Below are 14,581 nucleotides of genomic sequence, written 5' to 3'. Positions count from 1 at the left end.
TAAGAACATGTGCAAATGAAAAAATACTCTTGGTACTAATCCTGCTTACTTCTGAATTGGATCACTAGCAACCAGCTAATCTACACAGTCTCATTATTTAATCAACTGGAAAGTTTTATCTAAGCAATAGATGTGGAGCAATTGAATTGAGTCTCCATCATCAAATCATCTCTTAAGTTCTTTTTCAGTGGGCCTCCATGGAAATAGATGCATTAGGTGATCATTTCTAGCCCCTTAATATACCATAGAGTAAGCACAATATAACTGTTTATATAAATTTAATTAGCTTGTATCAAGTTTGATCAAAACATAACATTGATATGGGTCATATGAGGAGCCTGGTATCCTATTTTGCAGTCACTCTTCTAGAGAATTTTCAACTGCGTATTGTGCAGTTGAGGACTTGAAGTTTTTCTAAATAAAGATTTCTGATATATTTCTCTATCTAACTCTTGCACTAAGTCAGTAGAAAAAACCCAGTATGTTCAGCTGGTTATCCAGTGACCATTCTATAGAATATTTTAGTGTGCTAAATAGACCAAATTTTTAGAAATAAAAACCAAAGTGTATTTCTGTAGATGAAGTAGAAGTGCTGTATTAAGACTGAGTTTTCTGTAATAGTAGTATACTATTGTTTTCTGTGGTTTTTAAACACTTTCGGGTCTCATTTTTGTTTTTCACTATGTAGGCACCTAAATGGTATCCTTTGCTTAGTAACAAGTACCCTAAGTTTAAACCTGAAATACAAATCGGTGTTGCATTGGAGGCAGATTCAAAAGTACTAGTTGAAGATTTTAAAGCAAAGGAGGCACCCCCTAGAGAAGGGAAGGGTAAGTAACATGACATAATTTTGAATTAAGAATCTTCCTATGCCAGATGAGATCTCTTGTTGCAAATGTGTTGCTTTAAGCCTCAAGAGAATTTTAATTTCACAGCAGGTCCAGTGTAAATCCTTTACAGTTGATTAATGTAACTTTGTGGAAGTAAGTTTTTCAAGGATTTCTTACTGTGGTAATTGTGTGACTTTTAAGGGTATTTAAAATGAGAATCAGGAGTTCATAGTTAACTCCCTTGGGTATTTAACTTGTATTTATGGGCTTTGGAAAGTTATGAAAGAAACAGAAAAATACTTCTTTGTAGAAGGTAAAGTTTCAGTAGTTTGGGCTTGGAACTGTAAAGTAGTAATATGTCTCCTTTGTTGGGTAGGCTTGCTTCTTTTTTGGTAGGTTCTTCTAATGTTTAATGTTTCTAATCTTTAAATTATGTACTATTGTTAAGAGTTTTTTATAGTAACATCTGCTTACTGTTGGGACTCATTCCAATTCTAGATTCTCTTGTTCATTTTTCTCAAAAGAAATTAGTGAAATGTGTCAAAAATCTATTGGAACTCAAATGTTAACACTAGTAGGTACCTGTATATGTGCTGTGCCTTCAAATCACTTATTCATCTGTGATTACTTTTTTTTTTTTTTAATGCAAGTTTGTAGTTGTTAAAAAAACAAAAACAAGGTCTTAGAAATTTGATTTAAAGAGCACCAAAGCAAAAACTTATTTCCATCTTGCCCTGATCTTTCATCCAAATGCCTGTCAACTTTTTGAAAAATGAGCCTTTTGGTACAACTAGTGGATTTTCTCCTGCATACCTTACAATACATTGTGTTCTTGCCCTGAAGGTACCCTTTCCTTAATTCTAAATCCATCATCTCTCAGTTGATGTTCTGTGGCTGTGATTTTGTAAAAGCACAGTGGTCAGTGGCAGTAAGTGTTTTACAAGCTTCTGGCCCAGAATTCACTGGCTTGGCTGCATTTCAAGATTGGTTAAGACAGGATTTATGCTTTGGTGTAAGATAGCTTACTCCATTCTTTCAGGTCTACAACGAAACACAGGGACAGCAACAGGGAGCTTTCCACACTGTAAAATCTGTTAGGGAGGAAAAGAACTACAGTAAATTATTCTTTAGTCTGCACTACTCATGTGGTCTTTGTGCCTGCAAATTCTCCTGTTCCTCATGACACTGGCAAAAAATAAAAGAAGACCTTTCTGCCTTTACTTATCACTGTTTCCCATTTCATGCTTTCTGTGGTATAATAGCTACAAACAAATTTGCCAGCTTTTTGTTTTCTTTCATCGTGTCAAAATTAGTCAATATCATATTTATCTAATGAGAAAAACAAACTTCTGGGTTTTTGCAGTTGTAAAGTTAATGTTCCAGGGATTGGGTATGGCAAAGCTGGATTACCTAGTTCTGGTCTAGTCAGATACTTTTCCATTTAGTATTCTTATACCCTTTTTTTCTTTTCTGGCTTAAGTTGTCTAAAGCTTACAAAATAAAAATAGGAACTAGAATTCTGTCTAGCATGGTGTTCAACATAGCAGTTGTGAATATAAATTAATTTCAGAATTTTTGTAGCTGTTCTGAAGTATACCTAGGGACTTTTTTATGTTTTGGAAAACTTGGATACTGGACATCAAAATCTTTATTTGTAATTTTTCTTTTCACATGTAATTTCCATGTGAAATGCTTAAAAATATAATTGCAATTACATATTAGATTGCTGAAGCAATTATAAAGACCTTATGTTTATTTCTTTTCTCTTAGCACTCACCCTTTTTCCTGGACTAGACCCTAAAAGTATTGTGCCAGTCTTGAATGAAGAAGAGGGCTATCATCAAATTGGACCAGCAGAGTATTGCAGAGATCACTTTGTCTTGTCTGTAACCATTGCATTTGCCACACAGTTGGAACAGGTCTGTTTCCTTGCTCTCTGTAGTTTTGAAGTATTATCCCACATTAGTATTTTCACTCTCCCATTCCTCATTTGTAATTAGTTTTTTTCTATTATTTTCTAAGTTTATTTCAAGAAATAACCTTGTCCCGTAGTGAATTTATATTCGTTTTAAAACTTTATGAAATCCTTAACGTGTCAGACTGCAGATGAAATGCCATTCTTTTGAAATGCTAAAGCTATATTTACTTTAAATCATGCAATCTGATTAAATATATATTTCTCTTCTACAATATAGTTTAAAAACTTTGTGTATGGATACCAGTCTTCAGCATGGTGCCCATGCACTGGGGTTCAAACAAGGTGAAATAGTTTTCAAGTATTTAAGACCGAGTTCATGTATTGCCTGAGAGAAGGGCTTACTAGCTTGGATGAAGTGCCATGCTAATGGTTGTTTCAGCTTTAAACCTCAGCTGATGTGTTTATGCTGTGCTGACAGCATGGTTTTAATTGGTCTAGAACTCATGGTGTATGATAAACTCTCTTCAGTCTTGTCATCTTTCTTTTTTTTCAGAGAAAGTAATTTTCCATTTCAGAATTACAGGACCTTGAGAAGTAAAATTTACTGTGATCATTCTGGTGTGGCTTGTGCCCTTTTAGGCATTGAACTCACTGTTACAGTTGCCTACAGGATGAAGTAGCTGTTTCAGTTTTTTATTCAATCACATAAATTATACAACAGTATCTACTCTTCATTATTTTTATTGGAAACATTTTATGAAAGCATAGCTTATTTCTGAGTATTTGAGCAGTACTTGATGTTATTAAATACATGTCTGTTAGTGCCCTTGGTGTTGTCAAGTCTTAAAGTTAATTCAGAATATTTTGCAAGTTACTGTTATGCTTGTAAATTAAAAAAAAAAAAAAAGTAAAAAAAGTAAAACATTTCCAAAAAAGTAAAACATTATTAATTTGAGTATCAATATAGTAAGTTATATGTGGAGTGCAAGCTGGGATTTAGGTCAGCTGGTCACTTTAAGCTTTAATTTCTAATCTAATGCTTCAGAATTACTCTTTCAGAAGGAAGGAGATATATTACTCTCTTCTGCATCTCTTTCAGTTAGTTCCTAGTACTATGAAGCTCCCTGATCGACAACCTGAGTTTTTTTTCTACTACTCACTACTGGGAAATGATGTCACAAATGAACCTTTTACTGATTTAATTAATCCAAACTTTGAGCCAGAAAGAGCTTCAGTTCGAATACGTAGTACAGTAGAAATTCTTCAAGTTTATTTTTGTGCACAGTCAAAATTGCAGGTAAGTTGTAATTTCAAATGTGTATGAAAATAAATAATTAAAGAAATAGAGTCTGTCTCAGGCTGTATCTATGAAGCATTTCTGTTTCTAAAGCTAAGACTGTATTATAGTATTTTGGCTCAAATATTAGTTGATTCTCTTGCTGATATGAGGGAAACCATAGCAGCAAGTTTCCTAGCTCAGGTGGAATGCTGTCTTTTTAATTAGTTGCTATTACTGCAAGCTGGTTTACATGTAATGATAAAAGCTGTTGCTGAAATATGATCTTCCCAAAGAGCTAGTGTGCCACTCTCAAGAGTTCTGAGCTTTGGGGCCTGCCCTGCAATCAGACCATCTGCAACCCAGAGTCCTGCTTTGTGCTACCTATGGTAGTCCCATGCCAGCTGCTCAGATCACTCTTGCCTAAGTTCTAAGATCACTGTCCTCAGCACTCTTTGTGAATGATAAGGGAGGTCTGTCTTTTTTACCCTCTCTGCAACCAAGTGCTGTTTCTAAAAACACTAGAGACAGTTTTGGGCTGTCACAGGATATTGCTTATCTTTAGCTTTGCCTTTAAATGGGAGATGTGGTTTATGGTGGGTTAGCAGTGTTAGGTTAACAGTCAGACTCAGCAGGCTTAAGGGTCTTTTCCAAACTAAATCAATCTGTGATTCTGAATATCAGGTAGTACTTTGAGCCATGCACAGATGGCCATAAACACTCTAAGTAATTACAAAACAAGAGACTGCTTTATTCAATGAGGGTGGTGTAAGGTTTCTGATAATGTAGCTGGTAAATTAGATAGTATTAGTTATGCAAAATTTGTGAGTCTGGAGCCTTTTAAAGTTACTTTTCTCTAAGTTTATACACTCCATTCTAGGGGTTTTATTAAGGGTGATTTAAGAATGCTTTTGTTTAAATTTTGTGTTGTTTTTGCTTCAGCTTAAAATATTTTCGAATCAACACGTGCACTGGTGTCTTTGGAATTTATTCTAACTCTACAGTCTTAAAGTGTTTAATACAGCATATATGATACCTATGTGCATATATGGAGAATTATGCATGTTTGCATCCTGCATAAAGAATGACTTATTGAACTAAAATGTGGTCAGATCCACATTTTGATTTACATTTTCTTTCTTTGACTTCTCACTCAGCATCTTAAATCTTTGGATATAGGGTCAGTGCACTGTGTTCTGATTCTTAACTTTAGCATATTTTTCCAAAAATGAAGACTTTGGTTGTAAAAGGTGGTAGTTGCCAGACTAGGGTGTGTGTATAAATGTATGGTATGGCTGTATTTGTGTGTGTGTGTATAAATATACACCTAGGTATGTATACTGACAGCTCCCCCTTTCAGCACAGTTTTCCTTAAGTACAAGAAATATTAAGGATGAAATTAGTATTCTGATCTGCTAAATCAAAACTGAAGTGACTCTTATTTGGGAAAAAGCAAGTTAGTGTTTAAGTTTGAAAGAGTAACTTTGAGGGAAATAGATTACCTAAATGTGTCTTGGTTTTTTAAAATCCATCTTTTCTTTTGTATAGATAAATATTAACTGAGTAAGGAAAAAACAGTTGAGTCAAGTTTTCAAATAATTATATTTACCAGAAATTAAAACCGCAGTTACTTAATTACAAAAATCCTTGCTACTTAAGTGGTGTCTAAATATATGCCCAAAGCCTTGAAGTAACCTTTATTTCATTGCAGTCATGCATTTTATATGCCTATACATTAAGGGCAAGTATCTGTGCTGTGTTTAGAAGCCACAGAGTTCTGAATTTATCCTACAGAAGGAATGATGTGGTAGGCCCTCAAAAGGGCAGTGATTTGCTGCTGCCCTTTGCTGTCAGTGAGCAAATCCCACCTGCTCAAAACTGGCATTTCACAGCTGTTCTTATTCTCAGCACGCAGGGACTAGGTTAGGGATGATTACTTGTTGTATTTATGCTACCTTTAGTGGAGGATGTACAGATAGTTTCAATGCAAATCACATATATCAGTTACTTTCTAGCAGCTTTGTGTGTGTGCAGATCCATCTTTGCTGTGGGGACCACTCTCTTGGGAGCACTGAAGTTCCCCTGTCTGGACTACTAAAGAAAGGAAATGTGGAGATTGACCAACACCCTGTGGCAATAGAAGGGCCATTTGTTCTTGTTCCACCAAATAGAGCTAAACAGAAGCTGTCACAACTGCCTTTGGATCTGGCTCCTACTGTTGGGGTATCTGTAATTCTTCAAAGGGAGAGCCTGACTACCCAGGTATGTCTCACCCATTCATTGTTGGTTTAGATGCTGTTGCACAATTTCACGTTAAAAAAATTATTGGTGTTTTTTAATCAATTTTGACTGGTTTTTGTATTTAAAAAAACGGACTTGAAAGAATTAATTGCTTTATATGAATAATCTTTCCATTGGCATTCTTCTACATCTGAAAAATAACCTCATACTGTGAAGTTTCATAGACAGAATTTTTCAATGCAAGCCATGACTAATAAGAAAATTAATTTCATTCAGCCTTTGATTCCATTGAATGCTGTAACTGAGGCCACACAGCCACAGGGGAAAGAGCTTTCTCCTGTTACTGGAAAAGCAGAAAGCCAGCAGCAGAGATGCCAGAATGTCCCATCTCAAGCTGACAAGTGTTCTTCAAAAGAAGATGCAGCAACAGAAAGTGAAGTGGAAAGTCTTAAGTTTGAAAAAGGCACAAAACCAAGGAAAAGAGGTATGTGGTATATAATTTTTTGCCAGATGTGGATCTTGAATCATGTACTACTCCTTTCTAGTATATTAATGAAGTAGTATTCATTTCTGTTGATAAACTTCCAGCGAGTCAGAATTGTTTGCATAAAACAAATAACGGAAGGGGGATAAGTGTTGTGATTTGAACATAATTGTTGTTAAATACACTTGCAAGAGCCAGATTAGGGATTTGGGAGTGTGTAGATTACAAGTGATGTGGATGGTCATCAGCTTCAAAAATGCTAAAAAAGTTTTTGGAATTTCCTGAAGTCGTGAATGAGGTGGTTTAGTGTAAATCCTGTGAAGAAACTGAACTTCTTAATAACATGAAAGGGTCTAATGTTAATTTATTCAACAGAAAAGCAGGGCTAATATGGGATTTTTATAAGTTTTTTATAAGTTTTACAAGGGATTTACTATGTGGGTAATTTGTGAAGACAAATATTTGTATTGTACACATTCCTGGACAAAACCAAGCAACTGGATTATTCTGTTTGTTTTTATATGATCCTTTTGTTTGATTGGTAGCCCAAGCCCTAGGAAGACTTACTTCTGATTTGAGAACTGGGTAAGGGAAAACTGGAAGAGGAACAGATATGAGAAGTTCTGTAACAGAATAAATCTCAAAAAAATGTTGTTTTGCCTAAACAACATGAATCTTGCACGTTACTAAGCGTGAATCTTCTTAAGAGATGATTTATGAATTAAGTGGAATTTTTTTTTTTTTCTCTAATGATATTTGTATTTCTGGTCCTTTGAGATTTGTCCTAAAGGCACACAGTTCTGTAGAGGAAATTCTGGGTCCTAGAATGGGCTCTCAGGATATGTCTGCTAATTCATCCAAATTTTCTTTTAATCCTAATTGATCTTTTCTCAGCAAGGATTAAGTCCTTTATATGGAATGTAAAAAAAAATGTATTGTGAACCCAGCAGCTGATTTGAATCTCTGGTTAGGAAATTCAGGACTGTGCTTTTATTATTAATAGTAGTAGTAATTTTATAATTCTGTTTTGCTAAGATGTAAAACATATAATTTCACATTTGTCTTTCAGGGCTGGTGGGTGGCTGCCCTCAAGAGGTAAACAAACAGTCCCTTGAAGAGCTTCCAGCTTTGAAGTCACAGAGCAAAGCAAAGTCACCTCCATTAGATCTGCAAAATCTCAGTAAGGCAAAATTTATTACATTAAATTAATTTAGTACATTAAATGAAATTTGACTGTAGTACCAACAGTAATCTGTATGTACTTTTTTGTATTGTGATGAGCTTAAAATTCCACTCAGCCATTTCTTTGCATCGAGCAATCTACTGACATTTTACCTGAATCACTTAAAATTGTTTCATTCATATGGCATGTTAACTAACTGATGTTGAAATATTGCTGCATTTTTCTTTTTTGTAATGTTAATGTCTATGCAAAGAAAATGCTTAGAAAAAGGAGGAAAGAATAAAGTCAATGCTAGTAATGATATATTTCTTTAAAAATTATAAATGTGGAAATGTTTTAAATAATTATGAAGGAAGTATCAGAACAAGTAGCACTCACAAAAGGCAGGTGAGTTCTTATCTGACACTTTAATTCCCCCTCTTTGTAAGGGATTGGTAGCCCAAATAGACCTTAAAGACTTAAACAAAATGTCCTGAATGTTTTTCAAGAACACTTTTGGAGATGTCTGTGGAATTTGTAGTTTGATGTTTTTGATGTCTGAGGGCACTATTGGGTCTCAATGTACAGATGTGAGATGTGTCTGGATTCAATTGGGCAGTTGCTTCTGCTTCTTAAATTAGAAACTGCATGTCACATTATGTGTGTTCTTTGACAGAACCAGATGTGCTTTGCACATTTTAGTTTGCTTCTACAGCTAAACCTCAGCTTGGGGCCAATGATGCATTGCATGTGCACTGTATTTGATCTGTTAATCTGTCATTGCAGTTCCCCTAAAGAAGTTAGTTAATTTTAAAAAACCCTGAATTGATAAAAATATTTTTTCCTCTGCATGCCCTCAAGGTGGCTATAAACAATTAATGTAAATTGAGGTCTTACAGCATCTTTCCAAATAATTTAATATCTGTTGATCTTGATATAAACTTTATTCAGCAAGTTAAACCTACATAGTTTCAGAAATTAATAAAAGAAAAAATATTATTATGCTATTAAAAGATTTAAAGTATATTTGGGTTTGGTGTTTTTTCTTGGAAGCAGTAGTTTACACAAGTGGTTATTTTTCACAGTATTAATTTATTTTATGAGAAATAGAAATCTCTTAGGGAAGCAACCTATCTACTTGCATTTAAAATGTGGCACTAGTCTTTGATATATTTTGGGTTTTTTGAGCAGAACAAGTTTAAGAAATGCACATGAATTCTCTTCTGTGTTTTCAGCTGATAGAGGTCCAGTAGCAGTATCTCAGCCGAACCCTGGGGGTGTGTCCAGTTCTTCTGAGCCTGTGTCAGCACAGAAAATTGTCATTCCAGCAGCCTCTCACCATTTTTGCTTTTCAATAGACTTAAGAAGTATACGTAGTCTGGAAGTTGGTTTTCCAATAAATTGCATGTTAAGGTACAATAAATTTTTGTTATTCTTGGTAAATACAAAACCTTCATAATGTCAATGATTATTGGCATTATGCTTCTCTCTGTCTTCGTGCCTATTGTTTTATGATTTTCAGTTGCAAAATACTTTAGAATGTTTATCTGCTTTATCACTGAGCATTAAAGATGGTGTGTAAAGCTTTACCTTTTACTGTAACTGGTATTAAATCTCATTTAAATGTCTGAGCTCAGATAACAAGGAACATCAGTCTTTAAACAAAGAGAAGAATTCCTTTTCATGTTACTTTCAGGCTACATTTCCAGCTGATCAATGAAGTGATTTTTTTTTCTTGTTATTTTTTTTTTTCTTAGTTTTCCAAATTTGACCAAGAGCTACTTATAGTATTTTAGCAAGAGACAGATCACTGGTTTGTGTATGAAACCAGGGGAAGCACATTCTAGTTTTAATGGATATTCAGTGTATTAAATGCATTTCTGAGAGATTTTTAGATGCAGAAATTATTTTGGTGGTTTAAAAAATAAATTCTACTTTTGTTATATTAATTGTTGGTGGTGTATTTGAAGTCAGTGATTAATAATAGTATTTACAATTTGTCTTCCCATTTCCATCAGGGTGCTTTTGGTGTTTGTGATGAAATATATCTTTAAATGGTGATTCAGTCTAAAAGCATTGAGGATTTCTGGCTGGGGAGGTGCTTTTGCATTTGCTCTGCCTCTTTTCTGGCAGAGCTTGATTCATACAGTTTTGACTGGGAAGTCTAGTTGTGGTGGTGGTTCTTGGGGTTTAAATTTTGTCTGAACAAGGTTGAAGAGGTGTGGATAGGATGTAGGGATGGATTATTTTAAAATACTGCTAATACAGAGTCATCATTAATAAGTCTTTCCATATAGGCCACATTACATTAAATAGTATGTGGAAAGCAACATACAATATTCTGCAACATTTCAAAAATTAATTTGTTTTAGAACAGTAACAGCACATAGGGTTTTTTTTTTTTTAGTTTCATGCACTTGACTTTTTATAGTCAGTGATGAACATGACTGGAAGCTGAGGAGGACAAACATCCAGATACATAAATATTAAGAAAAATTGCAAGGTAAAAAATTACATATTCACTGTAGATTGGAAACATTTTTTTCCAGTCTAAACAAGCTTGCTTAACAGCTCTCTATGAAAGGAGAATAATTCAATTTTTATATAAAGAGGCATCATTTGATGCAACTTTTAATTTTTTTTAGGAACTTAGCTGACAGCTGGCATCATCAGTTTGAAGGAAATGAAGTTTAGGAGGCTCATGGCCTCCCCTTTGTTGCAGTTTATCATACACTGAAATGTGCTGGTAAAGTAGATGCAGGCCACATTTTAAGTTGTATTGGTAAAATAATTTGACTTACCAGTTAAGCTGTAGAAATTAAAAGCTAATAAAATTTTCTAATGGTTGTGACATTGTGTACGTGTATAGCTAATTATCAGTTATTGCATGTTAGTCTAGTCTGAACTATAAGTATAGTTACAGATGTTCTCAAGTAACAGTCTACATGTTAATATAAGTTTTTCTTCTGTTTGCTCAGTTATACGATAATTGCAGAGTTCTAGTAAAATATGAATTCATCTGTGTGTGAGCATACAGGTTATTAAAACTTGTTTTATTGAAGCCACAGCCAGTATAAGGAAGCTGGATCATCCCTGAAGTGAATGAAAACATGAATACTTGAGAACAAAGTTCTACTGCTCTATGTACAAGTATAAATTTCTCAAACATGGATACCAGTCATGCTTTACTAAATTATGTCTAAACTGATTTTCTTGTTGCAGAAGGTATAAGAAAATTATCTATTTGTAGAATTACTATTTTTGTTATTGTTTTTATTAGGTACTCGTACCCATTTTTTGGCAGTGCAGCACCTATTATGACAAGTCCACCTGTGGAAGTTAGAAAGAACATGGAAGTCTTTCTTCCCAAGTCATATTGTGCATTTGACTTTGCAACTATACCTCATCAGCTTCAAGATACATTCTTCAGGTAGCAATTTGCAATTTTTTATCATAATTATACATTGCTAGATTTTGTTGTAAATGCAGTCGTATTAAGATTATAAATTCTAGAATTTAGTAAATAATTCAAGGGCTAGTGCCAATAAATACTTAATAGCTTATTCTTCCAGTTTCTCTATTAATTACATGTAAAGGTCAAGAATTCTATAGTTCTTGATTTTATTGCTTGCATAATTAGGTATTACAGAAACAAAATTTTAAAAGTAAAAATTGATGGCATCATTTTTGATTAAGTACTTCTTGAAATATATAGTTTTTTTCTTTTTAATATGCAATGACTCTGATAGCTTTGAAAATACAGCAGAAGCTCATGGTGTTGAAGGCTGTAAAACACTTCTCACAGTAGTTCCTCCAGCTTTCAATAAAAGATTAAGATGTAAAAAAATTTATTGAAAATTAGTTTTGAATATTTTGAAAGGAGGAGTGAAGGGAAATGTATTTTGAGTGACAGTTCATTTGTAAAAAAAATTATTTTTAAAATTCATTTATAAGTATTTATAAATGAAGATGATCAAGTTGTGTTAACATTATTCTGACAGCCACTTTCACTATAACATTTTTAGTTCTTAATAACTGAAGAAAGGAAAGCTAATCTGACTGAACCAGGAGATTGAGAAGATACAAAGTCAATCGATCTTACTCACTCTAGGTGAAAGGCAGTTAAACCAACTCATTGTTTGACATTTGCAACCATCACTGATTTACAAAGTTTATTGTAGAACATGAGGTTCTTCTCAGTAAGAACACTTCCTCTCATTTTGATGCTTGATGCTAAGATAATTTCATTGTTTCAGATTGCCTCTGCTAGTTGAATTGTGGCACAAGGATAAAACAGCCAAAGACTTACTTCTAGGACTGGCAAGGCTTCAGCTTTCAAATGTTTTGGCTTCAGAAAAAACACGCTTCTTGAGTGGGAATGGTGAACAATGCTGGCGTCAGACTTGTAATGAAACAGTCAGTTTCACAGCAGCACAAGGGTAAAACTATTTAAATAATACTTAACTCTGTAACAAGTTTTCTAGAGTTATTTATTTAGTATTTCTCTGAAAAACAGCAAGCTTTTCCTGCTTATCTTTTTGAATAGGTAAACAGGCTGCAGAGTACTGCAGTATGCAGACTGTGGAATAGACATCCAAAAGATGAAAAGCTAAATTGCCACTTCCTATTGGGCAACGTCCATGCTACTTCCAAAGTCATTGTAGTAAACCTTTATATAATCATGATTCTGGGTAAATTAAACTTCAGACAGATTGAGAAATATGTAATTGGAAAAAAATGTTATTGAGGCTCTTCCTTAAGTAAGTTACTAAATTATAGAAAGTGTTGTTATTCCACAAAATAGTTAACATTGTTTGTCCATAATATGCTTTTAGATGCAATTGACAAGTGAAAATTAGGACAGATACACCCAGAGAATGGAGACATCTCCTGTTTTCAGTATAGTAGGAGGTGTTTCAGCCTACATACATCAAAAGGAGCAGTATTAGCTAATATTTTGTCTGAAGACCGGTGTTCATTTACGTACAGCAGTGATGCATATATATATGTATATATATGTATATATACATATATTAAAAAAAATTGTAATTACTTCTGTCCTGTGTCATTGTTGAAGATAAATAGTGTTCACAGTCAGTGTCTAGACCCTCATCTTTTCTGCGTGGTGATAGAACTTGATTATGCACTTAAAAATGAACGCTATTGCTATTAAGACTGAGGTCAGTTTTAAACCACTAACGCAACAGATTTTTTAAAAAGTATGTTGTATTTAACTCACAGGAAATTTCATGTTAGTGACTGATGTCTCCCTCCTCCTCCCAACTTAATAGAGAATTGACCTCTGGCTTTGTGTAAACTTCAGTGGAAAAGTCAGCATGACCTGATTCTGTGAAGAGTTACTTTAAGGTTTCACTATATGTTAGGGTTTATACTTTTACAGTTCTTTAACTGAAACCTGGTTTTGCACGAAACATAACCACTAGATGGCATTCTCGAAATGTAATCAGGTCTGTGTTTTACTGAACTGACTCCTTCTTATCCTTGCTCTTGTTAATGTAACCTTCTTTTTACACTGGTATGTTCAACAGTCTTGTTGAGTGAATTACTCAGATTTCTGATGTCCACTAATACAAATCTTGTTTTCTTTTTTAGTTAGTGGTTGATGGAAAGAATTTAGTGCCGCAATTTATTTTAAGTGAAGTACAAGCATTTATTGGTTTTTTTCCTTTGCAAATAACTGCAGAAGGCTGCACCCTTGTAAAAAGCATTTTGTTGCTGTCTATATATATTTGCTGATAGTCAATTTCTGTGAAAACTTTAGCTGTGGTTAATTCCTTCAGTACCTTGTTGCTTGATATGTTCTGCAGCTTCCAGGTGACAAGTGATTGTGTAATTTGCCTTACTGAGTTATCACTGAAATCAGAGGTTTTCTTTTGAGCAAGGTCTATACTGCAGTGTACTTTCATGTGAAACTTTTGATGATTTGAAGTTACAGGACTTCTGTGTCTTCCTTAATACCTTTCTGTGCAAAAAAAAAGACTTTATTTGCTGCATTTTGATTGCGATTAGAGATGAGGCAGTTGGAAACAAATTTTTCTATGCAGAAACCTCACTTACAGATATTTTAATAATTTAAAAGTTACCTAGGCATTGTTTGACTGTACAAGGGCAGGTAGAAATTTTAGCCTCTAAGTGATTTAAAGTTGCCAGTTCCCTGTGCTGAAGCTTCCAAAAATTGTTTTTTAATAATTCAAGGACAAATTATATGCTAAGATACTTATATTGTGGATAGCTAGAAAGTTGCTGTTAAAGTCTAAATAAGGAAAGCTAAGGAAATTTAATGAGTGTCTTAAGTTGAAGTCAGCAGCAATGTCTGTATATTAGCAGTTATGTCATTAGAAAGGTTTAAGAATGTAGATATAATTTTGTATTATTCCCTTGTTGCAGTGATATGTTGATTACTATAATCTATTAATTAAGTAGGTTTCCAATGACAAATTATCTGTTTAAATTAGAGAGCTTGCTGCACATTCGCAAACTAGGCCCTAACAACAACATACATAGAAAAGCACGTGTGGGTTCTGACATAGGCAACTGTTTAGAGATTCTGAGCTTGCACAGAACAACTTCACCTTTGCTGTTTTGTGTGTTGCCTTACAATTCTCGTGTTGTATTTTTAAGCAGTTTTAATTGAAATAACTTCTAATGC

At 34.0% G+C, this 14,581-nt stretch overlaps 1 protein-coding gene across 2 annotated transcripts in view; it reads left to right on the top strand.

The window, feature by feature from the left end:
- The window catches only part of CEP120 (centrosomal protein 120), a 38,378-nt gene that overhangs the window by 2,695 nt on the left and 21,102 nt on the right, over positions 1–14,581 (top strand). For both annotated transcript variants that reach the window (XM_079331611.1, XM_079331610.1), the window contains exons 4-12: positions 689–830; positions 2,601–2,749; positions 3,848–4,045; positions 6,059–6,286; positions 6,542–6,749; positions 7,819–7,929; positions 9,147–9,324; positions 11,192–11,341; positions 12,168–12,350. In XM_079331611.1, the coding sequence (XP_079187737.1) occupies positions 689–830; positions 2,601–2,749; positions 3,848–4,045; positions 6,059–6,286; positions 6,542–6,749; positions 7,819–7,929; positions 9,147–9,324; positions 11,192–11,341; positions 12,168–12,350 (1,547 nt within the window). The remainder of the gene's footprint in view (positions 1–688; positions 831–2,600; positions 2,750–3,847; positions 4,046–6,058; positions 6,287–6,541; positions 6,750–7,818; positions 7,930–9,146; positions 9,325–11,191; positions 11,342–12,167; positions 12,351–14,581) is intronic.

The sequence above is a fragment of the Erithacus rubecula genome (genome assembly GCF_903797595.1).
Source record: "Erithacus rubecula genome assembly, contig: SUPER_Z_unloc_5, whole genome shotgun sequence".
Taxonomy (NCBI): domain Eukaryota; kingdom Metazoa; phylum Chordata; class Aves; order Passeriformes; family Muscicapidae; genus Erithacus; species Erithacus rubecula.
This window is presented reverse-complemented; position numbering and strand designations above follow the sequence as displayed.